This window comes from Perca flavescens, chromosome 22 (genome assembly GCF_004354835.1).
Source record: "Perca flavescens isolate YP-PL-M2 chromosome 22, PFLA_1.0, whole genome shotgun sequence".
NCBI lineage: Eukaryota > Metazoa > Chordata > Actinopteri > Perciformes > Percidae > Perca > Perca flavescens.
In genome coordinates, this window is record NC_041352.1 from 2,990,503 (window position 1) to 3,010,546 (window position 20,044).

Genomic DNA, 20,044 nt, shown 5'->3' on the forward strand with positions numbered 1-20,044 from the left:
CGTTTTGGTTTAAAAACGAATATCTTTTGCTGTGTTTACCCCTCTCATTCCCCCATGCTCTGGTGTTTCCGAGCCCCTAAACCGGAGACATTAGGAAACCCTTCTGACCCGTTTTGGTTCTGAATCTGCGGGGTTGTGTTGCAGTGTCAACGGCCGCAAACCGAGACCTTTGGCAACACCGACACAGACGCCAATGATTCGCCACCTGATTGGGTGATGATGTCTCGTTCTCGGAGACTAAGCTACTAAAGTTACCATGGCAACTACCAAGAACGGGCGGAGTAAACGTTGCTGCCTCCTGTTTACACCGGCATGCACATGCCCAGTATACCAGAATGTTGATGAGATATTTTGGTTTGGCCGTGTTAGTTTAAACAGAGATTAGTTAGAGCTAAAAACACTTGTGTGCACGGAGATCACTTTTGGCTCAAAACTCCGCTTAAAAAACCAAAACGTAGCGATGTAAATGTAGCCTCAGGAGTGTGTTGAAAATATGAAGTCATCAGAAAGAAGGCTGTCTCCCGGGAGACCCATAAAAAAGCAATCTGACCTGAGACCACGAGTGTTGCATTGCACTCAGTGCTGCTTCTGGCGGTCAACCTACATCTGTACTGTAGTAGAGTTTAAGTTTGATACTTTTTGGGAATTGGCACTGTTGAGGAAGTGCAGATTTTTGTTGGAACAGAAGTATACCAGAGCATACAGAAAGTAGGAAGCCTTCATGTTAAAGAGATTGTTTGCTTGGATTTTTTTAAGTGGGGGTTGTATAAATACTTATCCATGGTCAGTGTATCACTTGTCTCAAATTATACACAGCGCTGTGAAGATAGGAGTGTTTGTATTTCTAGAAACCAAACACAACCGTCCTGAGCGGTGCTAAGCCCTGAATGAAGTGACGGTACCCTTGCAAAAGAGAGAGCAGAAGGGGAGGTGTCGGGCTTTATCCCAGCACTGTACATCCTGACTAGACTAGATGGCGGTCGGCACAACGCCGGCAGGAGTACCGACACAGAAGCTAAGCAATGTACTGTGTCTGACGGGGGCAGCAGCTAAACTTATTACTTAAGTAACGTAGATCCGTCTTGGTCTCAAGACCGTCGCAAGGCCACTTTTTAAAGGTCTCGGAATCGACCGCATATTTACTTGGTCTTGAATGAAGAGACCCAAACAGCAAGGATATTGCTAAATTATCTGTGCATTACTGTAATTGGATGTATAACTTCCTGCTTCAAATGCAACATAGTCAATAACTTGACTTATTTCTAATTCTAAATCTGTTGCTGTTAATCCCTTCTCCTTTGCCCTTTAACACGTGCTCCCAAGAAAGTAAATGTGAGAGACAGCAGAATAAGCTCTGGCTGTCTGGCACTGGTCTTGGTCTTGACTCTGTCTGGGCTTGCCTTGGTCTTGACTCAGTCTGACCCTGTCTTGGACTTGGTCTTGACTCGGACTCGGTCTGGCCCTGCCTTGGTCTTATTCTTGACTCAGTCTGGCCCTGCCTTGGTCTTGGACTTGGTCTTGACTCAGTCTGGCCCTGCCTTGGTCTTGGACTTGGTCTTGACTCAGTCTGGCCCTGCCTTGGTCTTGGACTTGGTCTTGACTCAGTCTGGCCCTGCCTTGGTCTTGGTCTTGACTCGGTCTGGCCCTGCCTTGGTCTTGACTTGGTCTGGCCCTGCCTTGGTCTTGGTCTTGACTCAGTCTGACCCTGCCTTGGTCTTGGACTTGGTCTTGACTCGGTCTGGCCCTGCCTTGGTCTTGGTCTTGACTCAGTCTGGCCCTGCCTTGGTCTTGGACTTGGTCTTGACTCAGTCTGGCCCTGCCTTGGTCTTGGTCTTGACTCGGTCTGGCCCTGCCTTGGTCTTGGTCTTGACTTGGTCTGGCCCTGCCTTGGTCTTGGTCTTGACTTGGTCTGGCCCTGCCTTGGTCTTGGTCTTGACTCTGTCTCAACCCCTCACCCCTTGGTATTGTCTAGGTCTCCATACACCCTGGTCTTGGTGATGACTTGGTCTTGGTTTAAGTGGTCTTGACTACAACAGTGGTGTACAATATATTTAGAATATTGTCACAGATTCTTAGTGGAGTCCGAGTCAAAGGATTAGAAAAGAGCATAGACGGATAGCTTCGGTTCCCGTTGGAAAGGGCTTTTTGACGGCTAGGTAAAGCTGTGAAAATATTCTAAAGATGGCGTTTACTAACACTGATACTTTTTTTTTTTAGGTGGGCCTTTTAAAGAGAGTACATCATGAAAAAGAATCGAAGCTAACCCTTTTACCACGTTGCTTCATCCATTTTTATAAAACCTTGCTCCAATGAATTGACTGGGCTTTTAGTTAAAGTCATGGACTGAGTAATGATTGGAAATGTAAATTTGATAAATAAACATGGCTAGAAAGCTCTAATAAATAGGGAACACTTATGAGTTTATTTTAAATTCCAAGAGTTCACGAAATGGTTCGGCAAACATCGTTTTTTGCCTTTTCCCCATCGGTTGTTTCAGATAAAAGCTGTATGATGGTAGTTGCTGGGATATACCTGTAGTTCATGAAACACAAGGCAGTCGCTAAGGAAACGAGACCCATGAAAAACTGAATGGGTGTTGTTATCCATCCATGTAGAGTACCCCCTGGTTGCTAAGCTGCATTAAACCTGATCTGCCGTTGATTTGATTTCGCCCCAATGTTCAACCTTAAAAGATTGAGCTTGGTCTGGTGATAGCCAGAGTAAAGCTCCATTCCACTTCTTCCAACTGGCTTGGTGATTAGGTTATCTGAAATCGCTGATCAACTGGCAAATTATTATAATTATTAGGCATTTTCTTCTAATTATAATCTTGTTATTAACCTTGTCTGTTTATGGAATTTGGTTAAACTCTTACATTAACTCGGGAGGTGGGATTCAAAGGTTTTCTTGGATTTTGAAGCATTCTGCTGATAACTGATCTGACACGAGCTTTATGAAGCTGGGGACTGGGTCTACAGTGCAGCGCTGCTTTCTGTCTCTCGGTCACTGATGGATGAATATGCAGACCAGATCCTTCCCCAGCCCCTCGGCCATAACTCCCACCTCTCTGTTCCCTTGCTCTGATCTACTGTAACTTTATTTTGTAAAGTAGCAACCTCGGCTGTAACCATGTTTTTATATGGATAATAAAGCTGTAATGATCTCACTGTGCATTAAAATTATAACCTGTAATGAAAAAAGGTCTTCCTTTCTAGTGAGTGACTGAGTCAGTGAACCTAGACTTCACACATCGGAAGAAGTATTCGGATCCTTTACTTAAGTAAAAGTACCAATACATCACTGTAAAAATACTATGTTACAAGTAGAGATGGTTTGATACCATTTTTTGCTTCCTGATTCCAATACCGAGTACCGATCCCATACCAACGTGTTATATATTGGATCATGTTTTACCAGCTGTATACTACTATATCCCTGTATGGATGGGATATCATTTCTGTCTTTGTTGTTCGTTCTGGCTCAGGTTCAACTTTTTATGAAACATGAACAAACAATGAACACCACAGAACTTTCTTTTATTGTCCAGTTTGACATCATCAGTCATAACAGAAACCGAACAAATAAACTACTTTCAAGTAGATTTTCTTCAGTCTTAATTACATGGTATCGGATCGGTACATAAACTCCAGTACATACCGATACCAGCGTTTTAGGCGGTATCAGAGACTTTTGTGATACTCCTATCAGATCGTATCAGTACTGTACTTAAGTCCAAATGTTGAGGTACTTGTACTTTACTTGAGTCTTTTCTTTTCACGCCACTTTGTACTTCTACTCCGCTACATTTCAGAGAGAAATATTGTTCTTTTTACTCCACTACATTCATCTGTTACAGCTTTAGTTACTAGTTACTTTACACATTAAGATTTTTGCACACTAAACCCTGATGTTTGATTCTAAAGTAAACTAGCTAACAATATAATTGCTACAAGTCCAGCTGAGATGATGAGACCATTAAACACACGACTGGTTGGATCCTTTACACACACTACAATTGGAGGAGAGTTCTGCATTGAGAACTTGATGTCTGTTATTAAAGGCCAACTCATTGTAGAAAAGAACGCTGGGAATTCCACACGTGCTCAGATGACTCTCTGCTTCGGGCTGATACAAATGAGAACTACGCGGACATGTTTTCAATTCAAGTCATTTTAACGTACAGATAATTGGTCATATATTGATCATTTTGCCATCCAAACCCTAATATGTTGTTTTTACGGGTTTGCCAAAAATTCTAAACAAAAAAAAGTAGTATAACATATGATTTCTTAACGTTCCAGTTTGACTTGAGCATCATCATTTAACCCTGCTGTTGTCCTCGGGTCAAATTTGACCGGTCTTCAAAAAGTTTCCACATCAGAAATTTGGGTTCCTTTCAACCACATTGTCAAAAACAATAACATGGATGGTTCCATGCACCGCTCTTCACCAGTAAAATAAATCGTCAGTTCACTACTGTCATTGAATTTGGGTGTATAATTCAATTTTGTAGCATTTGAAATTGTTTTTCTTTCTAAAAGAACGTTGGAAAAAAAGTGACAGATTTCGGAAAAAAGCTTCAAAAACTTGGGGGAAAAAAAACATCAAACGTCAAAAAGCGCAGCAGCATCGACAAAAACGTCGTCAAAAACATCGGAAGAAGTGACAAAAAAACTTCAGAGACATCAAAAAAAAAAAGTGACATGTCGGGGAAAGCGACAAACGTGTCGAAAAAGACGACCAAAACGAAACAAGGGTTTCCATTACTGACAGTAAAAATAGAAATAGTCGTGTTCTGTAAAATATTTATTACTCCAAAATTTCACCACGTAATAAAATGATGTGCAACCATCTGAAGTATAAAATAGCCAAAATCCTACAAATGTTAATCTCAAATAAACACAATAAATTAATCATCACTTACAAAAATAATGTATGCTAGGGTGTTGATTTCATCAGTCTCCCAAAAAAATCATGTGATCAAGTAATTTCAAGTTAGAAAATACACTATAAAATGACATAAATAAATAAAAGGTAGTGATTATCTACAGCCATCAGAGGAGGTACCGCTCACCGAATATATAAAAAGACAAGGTGTGGAATATTACAGCTTCAGCAACATGACTAGTGTGTACAGCAGGAGTGTTCAAACAGTGTTTTCCTAAAGTCTCTTTTTCTGCAGCATGAAATGATAAAAAAAAAAAATAATAAAGAATGTCTGACATATTCAGAGGCAGTTTCACAGAAACTAAAGAAAGCATTTGATTCCAGTGTTTGGCTGAGGAATGTTGGGACTAAATCTGGGTTGCGTCCTGCATCCTCTGTACTACATACTCGATGTGTATACTAACGTTCAACATACTTTTGTGTAAAAAACAGTGTCTGTCTGTCTGTCTGTGTGTCTATACATCGCGTAGTGGCTTTTCTTCTTTCCCCCTCTTCAGAGCGTTCTTCCTGCGCTTGCAGCAGATCACGGTGACGGCGATGACGAGGCCTATCAGCAGCAGGACGAGGAAGATGGCCGCAGCGACCACGCCCACCGAGTACACTGTGGAACACAAAAACAAGACCTCACGTTAACCCTTGGGTTGTATTCCCGTTGACCATGCAACTTTTATGTTTTTTTTTGGTATTAGTGAGTATTTTTGGACTGAGTCAATGTCAGTGTGTTGATGGCAACAGTGTGGCTTGCTGAAAATTTTTAAAGTGCTCATATTATGCTTTTTGGCTTTTCCCCTTTCCTTTATTGTGTTATATATCTTTTTTTTGTGCACGTTATAGAGTTACAAAGTGAAAAAGCCCAAAGTCCCCTCCCCAAAAGGACTTACCATCTCCAACAGAAAACACTGTTCACCAACTGCTCCAAACAGCTCTATTGTAGTCCAGCCTTTACTTCAGAGACAAACGTGGTCACTTTGGAACACACGTTATAATGCTCACCTAGCTGCTAGCATGGCACGCCCTCATACTCTGCTTCTGACTGGCTAGTAGTCCTTACCTAGCTACTGTCAGGGCACGCCCTCATACTCTGCTTCTGACTGGCTAGTAGTCCTTACCTAGCTACTGTCAGGGCACGCCCTCATACTCTGCTTCTGACTGGCTAGTAGTCTTTACCTAGGTACTGTCAGGGCACGCCCTCATACTCTCCTTCTGACTGGCTAGTAGTCCTTACCTAGGTACTGTCAGGGCACGCCCTCATACTCTTCTTCTGACTGGCTAGCAGTGCTTACCTAGCTAGGGAGCATGTGCAACTCCCAACAAAGATGAAACAGAAATGAGATGTCTCACTCTTTAGCTAAAACTGAGAGCTCAACACACAGGGTGAAAAGAGGAGCTGCAGCAATGTGCAGTACAACGAAAATATTTTTTTTTTATTAAACCATGTAAACCTATTCTGATATAACCTGTAAATACAATTATGAACCTGAAAATGAGCATAATATGAGCACTTTAAATATTTTCTGGACAACAATGGTCCTCTATGGCACAGAGGACTGAGATATATCAGGCTTTGAATACACACACACACACACACACACAACATAAGACTTGTCAGTAGGTACGACCATTGTTGGTTTGGGTCTGCACATGGGATTTGTTGGCTATAAGAAAACCAGAATATAAGAATTTTATATGTCCTTATCAAATGTGTGTGCAAAGTTGATGTTCTGTCCTGAGGGTGGAGCAAAGAGAAAAGTATCCCGAATGGAACAAGTTCCTTCCCTGGGAATATGAATATGCTCCAAAAAATGCCATTAGGTTGAAATACTTCTCTTGTGTAAGTAATAGGAGGAAAGGCCAGGGGCTTCACAATATCAGTGACTATGAATACCCACATCCGATTTCAACGCAATCGGTCCTGTAGCTGCCGAGATGTCTTGCTCTGAACTTTTGGGGAGGAGTGGAGGAGTTGTCTTACTTGCGGCAGTCTTGCTTTATACTGGGCTGATTTACAAAAAAAATGTTGCTCCAATCAGTCTCCAAAACTGAAAACTAACCAAAGTTACCCTATAAGGTCAGTGTTAGGACCGGACACACCAACCCCATCTTCAAAGAATTAGCTCTGACAAAGACCGACAGCTAATGTCTTCTGTTAAAAGTTGCTCCAAAGAGACACAAAGCTTGAGTCTGTTAATAAGCTTTGCCCATGCCACTCACACACACACACACACACACACACACACACACACACACACAGAAAGCTTTAAAGGTCCCATGGCATGAAAATTTCACTTTATGAGGTTTTTTTAACATTAATATGAGTTCCCCCAGCCTGCCTATGGTCCCCCAGTGGCTAGAAATGGTGATAGGTGTAAACCGAGCCCTGGGTATCCTGCTCTGCCTTTGAGAAAATGAAAGCTCAGATGGACCAATCAGGAATCTTCTCTTTATGAGGTCATAAGGAGAAAGGTTACCTCCCCTTTCTCTGCTTTGCCTGCCCAGAGAATTTGGCCCACCCATGAGAGAGAGACATCATGTCTTTCAAACGAGCAAAGTGGCAGTTGGTCAAGGCCACACCCCACCCTCCACCTTGCTCCTTGAGATGTGAGTCACAGCTTCATCTCAACTTCCCATCATCCTCTGAGAGATGCGTTGGAGGGATTGTGTGTGTGTGTGTGTGTGTGTGTGTGTGTGTTTTCAGGAATATGCCACAGAGATAGAATTATGCATTGCTTTCACAAGAGGGTGCTGTTTGATTTCTGAAAAGAATGTCAGTCTTTTTTAAGAAATCCCAGCCGATGCGCATGGTGCTGAGAGGAGGAAGCAAGTATCCCTCATCGATCCGTCCGTCTCGGGGCAAAGATGGAAATCTAATCTCCTAATCTGCTGCCTGACCATCCATCACATGACCTCCGTTAGTCTGACATCGCTAACTTAATCTTCAAACCAATGTGACGTTGAGCCTCAGCTCACGCCTAATGGCAGGCTTGTTAAAGGGACTGAGCACTCTGATCTCTTAAGCAAAAAGATTTCATGGGGAGCAGAGATCTTCAACAGGGGGTTCGGGACCCCTAGGGGGTCCTCAGAGTCACTGCAAGGTGGCCACCAAATTATTGTCAATTTCTGAACATTTTTTAAATACATACATAATACCAACCTATTATAAGCAAATATAAATCCACACTGATGACAGTCTTACTGGCCTACTGGCCCTTGATCAAGGGCCAGAGAACCTAATGGACATGTTTTTTATGCAAAAAAGTATAAAGGCTTTAGGCTGCCCTACACGTTGTTGAAGGCCCAGTTTAATGTCAAAAAAAGCGTGGGCAAAAGGGACAAAAACTAGGTGAGCCAAACTTTATTGGGATCCTAAATTGATCTGCGGACCGGATCAAAGTGAGCGAGGGCCTGGATTTGGCCCGCGGGCCTTGAGTTTGACACGTGGCCTAGAGCCAGCTGAACACCACTATGATCCTGTTCACATACTCCAAAGAGACACACACCTTGTGAGTACCTATCTTGGTATGGAAGTTCCTTTAGTAATAAAATAAACAGCACCAAAACTATGGAGTTTCAGCACTTTAATATTGCTGTGTCTTGCCATAGAAGTACCTGGCAAACAGCCGGTGTGTCATTCCTGTGATATTTACACAGGTTTTTACTTGTATGTCTTATGTCGGGACAGTTTGTGCACTCAGGGAGGGTGTAACTGAATAACTTCCCCTTCCAGTTTTCCTGTTTGCAGCCTCTATGAGAACTAGGCACGGCTGGTATGAGACTCTGACAGTACGATAACCTTTGGCAAAAATATATCACAGTTTCACTTTTTTTTGCGGTATTGCAATTACAGCTTTAAAATGTATTATTTTGACATTTCTGGGTAAAAAAACAACAAGAATGTATTTTATTTTGAAAGTCACTGCGCCAGGGGCGATTCTCCGAGCTTTAGCGGTGCCTGGCTCGCTTTTAACGTCATGGTTTTTAAATATTATTCTACTGTTAACTAGGGGTGGGAATCACCGGAGGCTTCACGATACGATATCATCATGATACAATATCATCACGATACGATATTATTACGATTTTAAACATATTGCAATATCCTGCGATATATTGCAATTTATGACCTTTTTTCCAACTTCAAATTTTTCCCAATTTCAAATGATTGAAGGAAATGAAGGAACATTTTGTCAACATCTGTTTTATCTAAAAAGATACATGTCTCTGTTTGTTCATCTCACTTAAATTTTACTGCTGCAAAATCAGATCAAACTGACCAACTTAAATATATCATAAAAGATCGATACTTGGCGTCTGTGTATCGATACAGTATTGCCACGAAAAATATTGCGATACTATGCTGTATCGATTTCCCCCCCCACCCCTACTGTTAGCGGTAAAGCAGTTAACCGTTATCCACCGGAGTTTAGAACGCCAACGCAAAGAAAGAGGAAGGTGACGGACATCCGGACTGAAAAGAAGGACATCCGGTGGAATTTCCGGCGACAACGGAGCAATCCCGGAAGTGGAAGTTCATGGATGTAGACGAAAACCGCTGTATACCTTGAAACGGGTAACCGGGCCACGCCCAATAAGAAGCAGGACTCCTCACCTTCAAAAATGGACGGGTTGTCATTGTCGGAGCACTGCGCCTGGCTCATCTCTCCCAGCTGCTTGTCGATGCTGCGGCTGGGAATGTAAGCCTGGACGTTGAAGCAGTAGCTCTGCCCCGGGTCCAGACCACTCAGCTCTATCACGTTGGTCACAGAGGTGTTCACTTTCTGCGGACAAACACAGAAGGGAAGCATGTAGTTCGCTTCGTCTTATTCCTGTGCGTTTGAAGCCGACGTTGCGACGTGTGCCGTTACTCACCTTGCCGCTGCTCTTATTTTTCCCGTAGGTGACTTTATACTGCAGCTGATCGGCGAAGGCGTCCCTGATGTTCAGCTGGCGGCCGTCTTTGAACAAGGCGGTGAGTGGGTCAGTCACGTACAGGGTGATCTTCTTTTTGTCTTCGCTCACCATCATCTTGAAGTCAGGTCTGCTTATATCAGCTGTGGAGGGTGGGACAACGGGATCAGAGGTTTGTACAGTATACTGGCAGACAGAGAGATCACCGGCGCATGCGTCTCTGAATATAAAGATAAATGGATGATACGCTGCAAGGGCAGACCTTGCAGCGTATCATCCGCTCTGCTGAGAAGGTGAAGATTGTAGCCGACCCGTCTCACCCCAAACACAGAGTCCCTCTGGCAGGAAGCTGCGGTCCATCAGGACCAAAATCTCACCCCATAAAAACAGTTTCTTCCCCTCTGATAAGCTACATAGTCAGGAACAGGAGTTCTTTGTATGCAGATGACTGTTTCTCCATGTCTGATTACTGAAAAGGAAAATACTGCTGTTTACATTTTTTTATTTGCTGACAGAGAGCAGGTTTCCAGTTAGATTACTGAGGCTTTCTTCAACTTGGCATCAGAAACTTGCAGGTGAAAACACAAGGAGCCTGGAGACTGGTGTTAGCTATGCCAATAAATATCATCTTTGAAATAGGTCAAATTGGGTCTGTGAACTTGATGGATGTTTACCACAGTTTGGGTAATAACTTTGCCGTTCACTTTTGTTTTCTTTGAGTCGCCTGACTGCTCATGTTTCTTGACCTTCTTGGCCTCTTTTTTTTCGTGAGGTCACCTTGTTCCCAAGGTTCGGCAATGAACTTACTGAGTCATTTAGAGACTATGGCCCGCAGAGAATAAGACGTAAGATGTAAGAAACTGGAATAAGCCTTTAAAACATGTTAAAACTGAAGGGATAACACTTCCTTCAATGGCTGTTCTTAAGCCGTCTAAGCTGAGCAATGGATGAAAAAAGCATGCACATTCATAACTTTTACTAACACTGAAGTTAGCTTTGACTTTGTGAATCTAAATGGAATTAAAATGCAAGTTGTGTGAAAATGTTGAAACTAGCTGACTTTTGAACATTTTAAAGTGCAGCTTTCTAATGATATTTTCTTTCAACTGACACAAAACATGTCTGTCTTTCGCTATATGTTGCAGCCTTCTGCGGTGTGTAAACTGCGCCACTTGGTATCCCCGTGATGATAAAAAACGATACGTTGTGTGTGTATGATATTGTGACTTTGCTGCACACGTGAAATGTGATTTCCAAATAGAGCTGGGCGATATGGAGAAAGTCAAACATCACGATATTTTTGACCAAACACATGGATGTCGATATTGCGACGGTATTGTAGGGGATGACTTTTGGTGCTTTCACCAAATATTTACACAATGAGATTTTTGATAAATAATCATCAATAATGTGGATATAATGGGAAGGCAAATAATAGAACTGCAAGAACAGTTTGGAAAGTTCAGAAAATGACGTCACTTTACTGTAATCCAGCCTTTAAAACCAGGGAAAGACAACGCTTGTGTCACATCACGATATTACGATATTCCAAATCTAGGACGACATCTAGTCTGACATGGTGTCGATGTCGATTTGATATCAATATATTGCCCAGCCCTGATTCCAACACATGAATGATAAAAAATTACTAATCAATCCTAAACAGGATGGATAAGCACATAAGAAGTCCAGACTAATTTAATGATAACCACCAGCTTCTTTTAAGAGGATGGAAGAATGAAGGGCTGCCGTCTATCCAGGAGTGAGCTTGTTGTGAGATTATATATTGTGTTACTATATTGTTGAATTGTCTTGAATATTGTAGTTACTGTGTCATCTTTTCTTGATGTTTGTCTGGGTGGGTGGTGATGACGGAAGGGGGAGGGCGGGGGGGGGGGGAATCAACAAGGAATCAACTTGTTCATGTTGCAAGTTGTATGTTTTGTTGAAAGAATAATAAAAAAAAATTGATAATCACAAAAAAAAAGGAAACGCATTGTATCAAAAGCTCCTACTGTCTTTGTAGGGGTTGAATCGCGGTGAGCTGGTGTGGGGGAACTCCACGAGGTCCGAGGTGGCCCCCAGCGGGGGTTCAGACATGACGTCAGCTGTGTAGTAGGCATTCAGGTCCGTTAGAGAGCTGGACAGATCGCACGCTGTGGATTGGGAGCGGATGCAGTGGCGGTTCCTCTGTTTGTCCCCGTTAGCCCTGCAACACATGATGGAGGCAAAGCAATCAGGTGGGTGTCAAAACAAGTTCAGACACAAGGAAATAGATCACATTATGTGACTATTATTGCCACTGTTCATCACACCCCCAACCGGCCCCGTCAGACACCTCCTACCAAGAGCCTGGGTCTGTCTGAGGTTTCTTCCTAAAAGGGAGTTTTTCCTCGCCACTGTCGCACTGCTTGCTCTTGAGGGAATTACTGTAATTGTTGGAATTGTTGGGGCTTTGTAAATTATAGAGTGTGGTCTAGACCAACTCTATCTGTAAAGTGTCTCGAGATAACCTATGTTATGATTTGATACTATAAATAAAATTGAATTGAATTGAATTGAATTATGTCGCTGTAGGGGCTGATTTATGCTCCTGCGGAGGCTCCACGCAGAGCCTTCGCCGTAGCCTACGTAAGTGGCTTGAAGTTTATACTTGTGCGTTGGTGTGTGCGTCGATCTCTTTAAGGGAGTTCTCACACCTACAGTTTTTTTGCTTTGGTCCGAATCAGTTGCTGAGTTTGTAAACTTGGGAGTTATTTCTAGGGATGTCTCGATCAGGTTTTTTTGCCCTCGAGTCTGAGTCATTTGATCCGATACTTCTATAATATATTAAAAAAAGAATATAGAAGAGCGAAAAAACAGATCCAGGATGGTCCTTATTTTTTATTTAATTCACGTCTGGACCGCAGACATAGTCGCGCTTTCCGCTTCAAGCTGCTTCCGTGTTCTACTTTGCCGGCATTTAACCAATAGCGTCTCTGCAACAAAGTGATGTCATGCCGCACGCATCAGTCAAAAGCTCTGTGCCACCGCATAACTATAGATGTGTTAAAAAATAATGAGAATATATATACATATATATCCGAGTCCTGATTGGGAGGTAATGTCCGATTCCGATCGAGTCTGAAACCACGTGATCGGGCCCGATTTCCGATCACGTGATCGGATCTGGACATCCCTAGTTATTTCCCCTTGGTTGGGTTTTTTACACCTGGAAAAAATCCAAGCGTACTAAAATGCGTTAGTACAAATCCTGCAAGAATCTCTTATTGGTCGAATGTGTCTAGGGGCGGGAGCAAGAAAGTAAATACAGGAAGAATGTCCTGTGTTCTGGACAAGGGGGTAAGCTTCGCTTCAGAACTCGAGCCATCTATGGCGCCATTTTTTTGCTAACTGGCCATCACCTCCTGTTAGCATTCCGCTGACCGCCATTTTTTTTTTACGTCACTTGACTGCGAATAACTTTACATCTGAAGCGTTTAAAGACTCTATTTGTCCGTTGTTTAGTTCCAAAGAAACACGACAATGTATAAAAGGCTCCATTACCTTGTACCTCACGTTATGGCTCCGTAGCAGTTTTTGTAAAAATAGGCTAACGATTGTGTCATAACCAAGTGACTTACTGTCGCATAGTAGAGGAATTACCGTATAGTACAGGAGAAGCTCGCAGGCAGTTTCAACTTACATGAGATGTTTAGGTTTAATTACTAATGTTAACTAGCATGTTAGTGATCAGTAATTAAACTGTGCCCATGTTATCTCCTTACATCCACCTACACTCTCCGTATCTGTAAGATTGGGAATGATTGAGATTTCTCTTGGCACAGCTACCAGAAGACTTCCAACTTTCAGACACGTTGCTCACGTCACATTCTCTCAGTTGGAGGCTGCGCAGTAAAGCTGGCCATCACCGGAAAAGTGCTTCTAATAGCCTTCACTGGTCTCCGTCCAGAGCAACGGGGTCTATTGGTCCATTATATACTGTCTATGGTTCTGGACTAGTGCATATTTCGTGCATCTCCACGGTCAAACCAGCTCAAACCAGAACATTTTAATATTAACACATTACTGTCAGAATGCAATATTTAATCACAGCAGGATACACCGTTGCAAAAAAAAGTCTAGATGTGAAAGTAGAGTATGTAGGAGAGCATCGATACGCCATTTGTAATTGATGTTTGTCAGATGTTTAAGGGGAGTTTAACGTCCCCAGTTCATTACTGACATTAAGACAATCATTTTTTTGTATCACAAGTTTTCGAAACTTGTATGTTAAATATGCAAATGAGGCAATAACTAATGCTAATACTGAATGAAGCCAGGTTCAAAATTCTTGCTTCATTTTGATTACATGTTGGAGTCAACAGTTTTTGCAGAGGGGATTTTGTATATCTCTCTTTATCACTCCATAAATCAGAAAATACTGTCAACAGCCATTACAAGAATCATTTTTCTCCATGTTTTTATGAGCAACATTTTGTAGAAATCAGGCTGTGAGTGATACTGTATATGAACAACACCTCTGTTAAACCTTCATAACACAGTTAGGAATGAAACCAAAAATCAACAAACTGTAGTCAAATAAACGTTTTCTTTCCACTAGCCTGAAAAAGACTAGATGAAAAAAAAAAGGACACCATTTTTGCTCGTAGAGTCTCGCCTTCAGTTGTAATCTTCTTGCCTCTTTCATTTTCCTTCTTATTGAACCATTACGGTCTGTGTGACTTTTCACTATCTCTCTGTTCTGAAATCAACATTCCACTTGAATCTTTCACTGGATCAGTAATGGATTCTTATCGTGCGCGGCTGCCGATAATCCTTCCTTCAAGGTTACAGAGCGGGCGTGTCAGAGAGGAGTGCACTTCAGTCGACACACCGACCTCGAGAGGAACAGATGACTGCATGGGTAAGCTGGAAATGAAAGGGTTGGGATGCAGGTACTGTACTTACGTGTAGAACTCCACTGTGTAGGAGTAATTCGCTGATGGTTTGGGCTCCCAGGTCAAAATGGTTTTAAAGTTGGTGGATTTCCAAGTGACATTCTGTGCTCGCGGATAGGAGCCTGCGAATGAAAGAGGCCGCGTGAAATACTGTTCCTGATATGAGGTGTTTGAGGTCACAGAGTGAGGAAATCAATCAAAGTAGTTGATCTTTGCCGATACATTGCACTTCTACATGTAGCCCATTAAACTATGCTTTTGATGGAATGAAAACTTAATAAGTGTGGTCCTTTACAGGACTTTGACATGTGATCACACTGACTTATTAAGGAGAAAAACACTCCATGTACTGCAGAAGTTTAGCCTTTCATCAGGCTCACAAGGTGAGATGATGTTGATTAGAGCTGCAAACATTAATCGATTAGTTGTCAACAAGTCTCGCATTGCCAGACCTTCCTCCACAGCGCTGCGGTGGAAGGTCTGGCTAATCCACACAGCATTCCGAGATGGGAGAAAAACGTGCTCTGGTTTATTGGCATTTCTTTAAACCAATCACAATCGTCATGGGCGGTGCTAAGCACCGGACGGAGCCACGGTGCCTCTGCTAAATAGTCTCAGGAAGGAACTTGTTTTGGTGGAACATGTGTCGTTTTAGTCGTGCAACAGAAAACTCAGATTGGATAGTCTAGCTAGCTGTCTGGATTTACCATGCAGAGATCTGAGGAGCAGTTAACCATAGTCCTCACAAATCCACCGGAGGTTAGAACGGCAACACAGAGACAGAGGAAGGGGACGGACATCTGGCCAAAAAGACATCCGGCGGAATTTCCAGCGGCACCCGAACAATCCCGGAAGTGAAACGTTGTGACTAGTTGTCAACTAATAAATGAATTGCCAACAATTTTAATGAATCAGTTTGAGTCATTTCTTTATGAAAAAGAAATAGAAATTCTCTGATGTCAGCTTGTTAAATGTGAATATTGTTCTAGTGTCTTCTCTCCTCTGGGACAGTAAGCTGATTATCTTTGAGTTGTGGACACAACAAGACATTTGAAGACGTCACCTTGGGCTTTTTGGGAAACACTAATCCACACTTCACTATTTTCTGACATTTCATAGACCAAACTAAATTGAGAAAATAATAATCATTAGTTGCAGCCCTGAGCTTAATGAAGTTCTGAGTGAATCGTGTTGCTCCTATATATATATATATATATATATATATATATATATATATATATTATACATATGGACTGACTATCCCTTGAGGAATGTAGCACATTGACCCTGCACCTTCTAGCCATATTCTAGATTGTGATCTAGTCTTGTTCTGACTACAAGTGCGTGTGCCGGCCAAAGAAAACGCAAGAGAAAAGCTGTTTTGATAACAACAGTCTGAGGATCAGCCTGGTTTCCAAGTTGAGTCTGCACAGAGGATTAAAAAGCTGCCAGGCTCAACCTTTTCCTGAATCGTTGTAGTTTCTGGTGAGAATTGTGTAACTGTGTGTGTCTCTCCTCCAGCTAGTTCGGCAGCTCCGGCTTCTCACTGGTTGTAACAGACGGCATCACGTGACCCCGATCCTGGCTTCTCTCTGTTGGCTGTTACAGTAACAGTGTCCTGGACATTAACCCTTGTAGGTACACTGTTATACAGCCGATGATCCCGGGTCTGGTGGACCCACCACATTATTAGGCTTTTAAATCAATACAGCCATAACAATTGTGAAGGGCACAGCGAGCCAATATTGCCAAGAAATAATTGGACACACTCTTAAATAATGATATTTCTGACAATGTTGGTATAAAGACAGACGGTTAGAAGCATATCACAATGTAGACTGCAGAGCTTGTAGTCGCCTGCTGATTGTGCTGCTTGAAAAATCATCAAAAGAATGTATTTTTTTTTATTTCTTACTCATGTTTAATACGTTTGATTGTGCATGCATGCGCCGATCGGCAGGGCAAATCCCACGTAGGTGTAACTTACTGTGGCACTAAACTCCTTTCTGATTGGGATTCTCTTCTCCTTTTCACTGCTGCTTGGTTTCAGTAGTTACTTAGAGCCATGCTATCTTTATAAGACTCTTATTGGCTTCTAACCTCCTCTGCACAGCCTTGAATCAATCCTTATTGCTGTTGTTTTAAAATAAATCTAAAATCGTACGTGTAGTGTTTTTTTTGTGACGATTTTGAATTCTTTTCCCTAGACTCATTTTCTTCTTTTTTTAAACCAATGTTCACCTAAATATTTTGTCCGACGGCGACTACATCATATCCGTTTCCAGGAAAAAACAGAGCGAAAGCAGAAAAAGCAGAAAACACTGTTGTTATATTCTTATGTTCTTCTTTAAAAATTAAATAAATGTCAGACTGACTGACTGACATGTGATGTGCATTTTTCTTAGAAAAACAACTAGTTTTTATATGATATATTGTCTCTAGAAGTATATGATTCAACTTTTGTTTTTGTCAAAGAAGGAAAAGATCAATCACAATACTTCTAGAATCACAATAAATGAAAAATCGCAATACAAAAACAATCGGCATCCAATCGGGACAAAAGCATAACGTCCCCAGCCCTAGTGAACAACTTAAAAATAAAAATAAAAAGTCTCTACATAACAACTTCAAACTCTAGAAAATGAGAAGCGATACATAGAAACAAATATATATAGGCCTACAAGCATTTGTGGCAAAGACAATAGTTGTAATAGTGAAGAGAAGTGTTGTCAGGAAAGGCAGAGTGTGACTTGATGCTGATGTCCATGTGAAGCCATGTGTTTACATATTCTGGTTGCAACAATATAGCCTAATAACTACTCCATACATAGTAATGTTGTACTCATATTTTCTCCTGCTGCACTGCTTACTTGTTCTACACTTTCTGATTTTGCCATCTAATAATGTAGACTAACTGACACACTATTACTCACACACCCGCATCACCCTGACTTTACAGATGCTGAAATGACACGTTGCTATTAATGCTGAAAATAAAACCAAAATAGGAAAAAGATTCCAAAATGATGTAATTTTCATTAATAAGGTTGAATTTACTCCAGTACTGTATTAAGTCCAAATGTTGAGGTACTTGTACTTTACTTGAGTCTTCTCTTTTCATGTCACTTTCTACTGTCTACTCTACATTTCAGAGAGAAATATTGGACTTTTTACTCCACTACATTCATCTGTTACAGCTTTAGTTACTAGTTACTTTACACATTACCCATGTAGTTTATAAAATCTGATGTTTGATTCTAAAGTAAACTAGCTAACAATATAATGGCTACAAGTCCAGCTGAGATGATGAGACCATTAAACACACAGCTGGTTGGATCCTTTACACACACTACAATTGGAGGAGAGTTCTTTACTTTTAATACTTTAACTACATTTTCCTGATGATACTTACATACTTTTACTCAAGTAATATTTTCAATGCAGGACTTTTGTAGAGTATTTTTACAGTACAGTATTAGTACTTTTACTGAAGTAAAAGATCTGAATACTTCTTCCACTGCTGCTTTTATAAAGTTGCTTTTATGTCATGCTGTCTTTTTATCCTCTTTCTCATAGTCTCGTTTTCTGTCCTTTAACAGCTGACCCATCTTTTCATTTTTCACTGTTACAATGTTGTGTATTTATGGGCATGTGTGGTGCCTGTATATATATATATATATATATATATATATATATATATATATATATATATATATATATATATATATATATATATATATATATATATATTGTGTATTGTGTATTGATTTGTGTGTCCTTTATTTCCACTGTCAAAGCACATTGTAAACCATTGTCCTATTAATGAATAGGACGAGCGCGCGAGCTGCTAGGACTCACCTGAGGCAGGGTGTGCGGAGAGACAGAAGGTGATAAGTAATAGAGCTGCTGCTTTTAGTTCCACCATGTCGGCTTCAGTTGTTCTCAGGGAATGCACAGAGTTTGTCCGACAGCCAGATCCAGATCTCTGTCTCCCTGTCTCTCTCTCTCTCTCTCTCTGTCTGTCTGCTCGGTCCTTGACAGGTTGAACCGGACCGCCGAATGTAAAATCCCTCCGTCTCGCTTCTAGTCGGACTACTCTGAAGCCCTGGTTATATTACCGATCTGAGAGCGCAAAGGCTTGGCCAAATAAGGAGCGTCCGGCTGTGGCGTCACCGCCAGTCTGGGACAGCTATTATATATGCAACTATGCGCATGAATGTCCCGCTGAGGTCATTACAGTGTGATGGTGGTGGTGGTGGGTGGGGGGTAATCTCCTGGATTACAACAATTTATTCCACCACTCACAATCTCAGACCAGACTAGATGCATTGTCTCATATGATATATATATAGACCAATGTATTTATTTTTATTATTTTTTCCAGAGAATGGAAGATTGTAAAACTGGGATTTTTTTAAAAATTGGAACTGTTTTCACTTTCCGTTCTTCTTTCAAATCACGTCAACAGACCGCTTAGTTGTGTAGAACGACTCAAAATAACACGCCAGTGTGGGGAAAAGTATTCAGGTCCGTTACTGAAGTTAAAGTACTCCACTTCATATATATATATATATATATATATATATATATATATATATATATATGGATTGTTAAATTTTGAAGACTCCAGGTGAACAGGGTCAACATGTTAACTAACACATATCACCATAAAACGTCTCCAGTTGATTACTGACATTAAGACCATTATTTCTGTTGTATTACAAGTTTTCTGAAATGGAATGTTAAAACATGCAACTAAGTGCATGATGTTATGCTAACCCTTGGTGAAGTTAGGAGAAATCTACAGGCACAAATACACAAAGTGTAATAAAATAAATGTTTTCTGGCCGCTAGTCTCAAAGAAGACGTCATGGAAGATAAATAGCCCCAAATCTCTAAATAAATCAAAAAACGTTTTTTGCCTGCAGAGTCTCACCTTAAATAGTATTCTTCTTGTTATTTATTTTTTTCATTGCAGATTTTTGTGTCTCATTATTTGTAGTGCTGACTCAACTGGGATAGTTTCATGCCATGTTGGAAATGCTCCAGTGTCCAGTCACATTACGTCGGACACATACACGGATTGTTGCTGATTGATGCCCAATGCTGACGCCCATGTCTGATCACCTTTTACAGTAAAGAGTTACTCATAATACAATCCATGCTGCAACCTACAGGCTTTTATTACAGTAACTCCACACAATAGGCCTGAGATAAAGGTTTCCTCACGCTGTAAAGGTGAGGCACAGGTT

General features: G+C 41.3%; 1 protein-coding gene across 1 annotated transcript; it reads right to left on the minus strand.

The window, feature by feature from the left end:
* Positions 1-4,788: 4,788 nt before the first annotated feature.
* f3a (coagulation factor III, tissue factor a) lies at positions 4,789-18,889 on the minus strand. The gene is made up of 6 exons (XM_028569467.1): positions 18,651-18,889; positions 14,803-14,914; positions 11,868-12,061; positions 9,814-9,995; positions 9,554-9,722; positions 4,789-5,548 (listed from the first exon to the last, which is right to left on the minus strand). Exons 1-6 carry the CDS (start codon positions 18,715-18,717, stop codon positions 5,403-5,405), a joined length of 870 nt encoding a protein of 289 aa, XP_028425268.1. The 5' UTR covers positions 18,718-18,889; the 3' UTR covers positions 4,789-5,402.
* Positions 18,890-20,044: the final 1,155 nt, after the last annotated feature.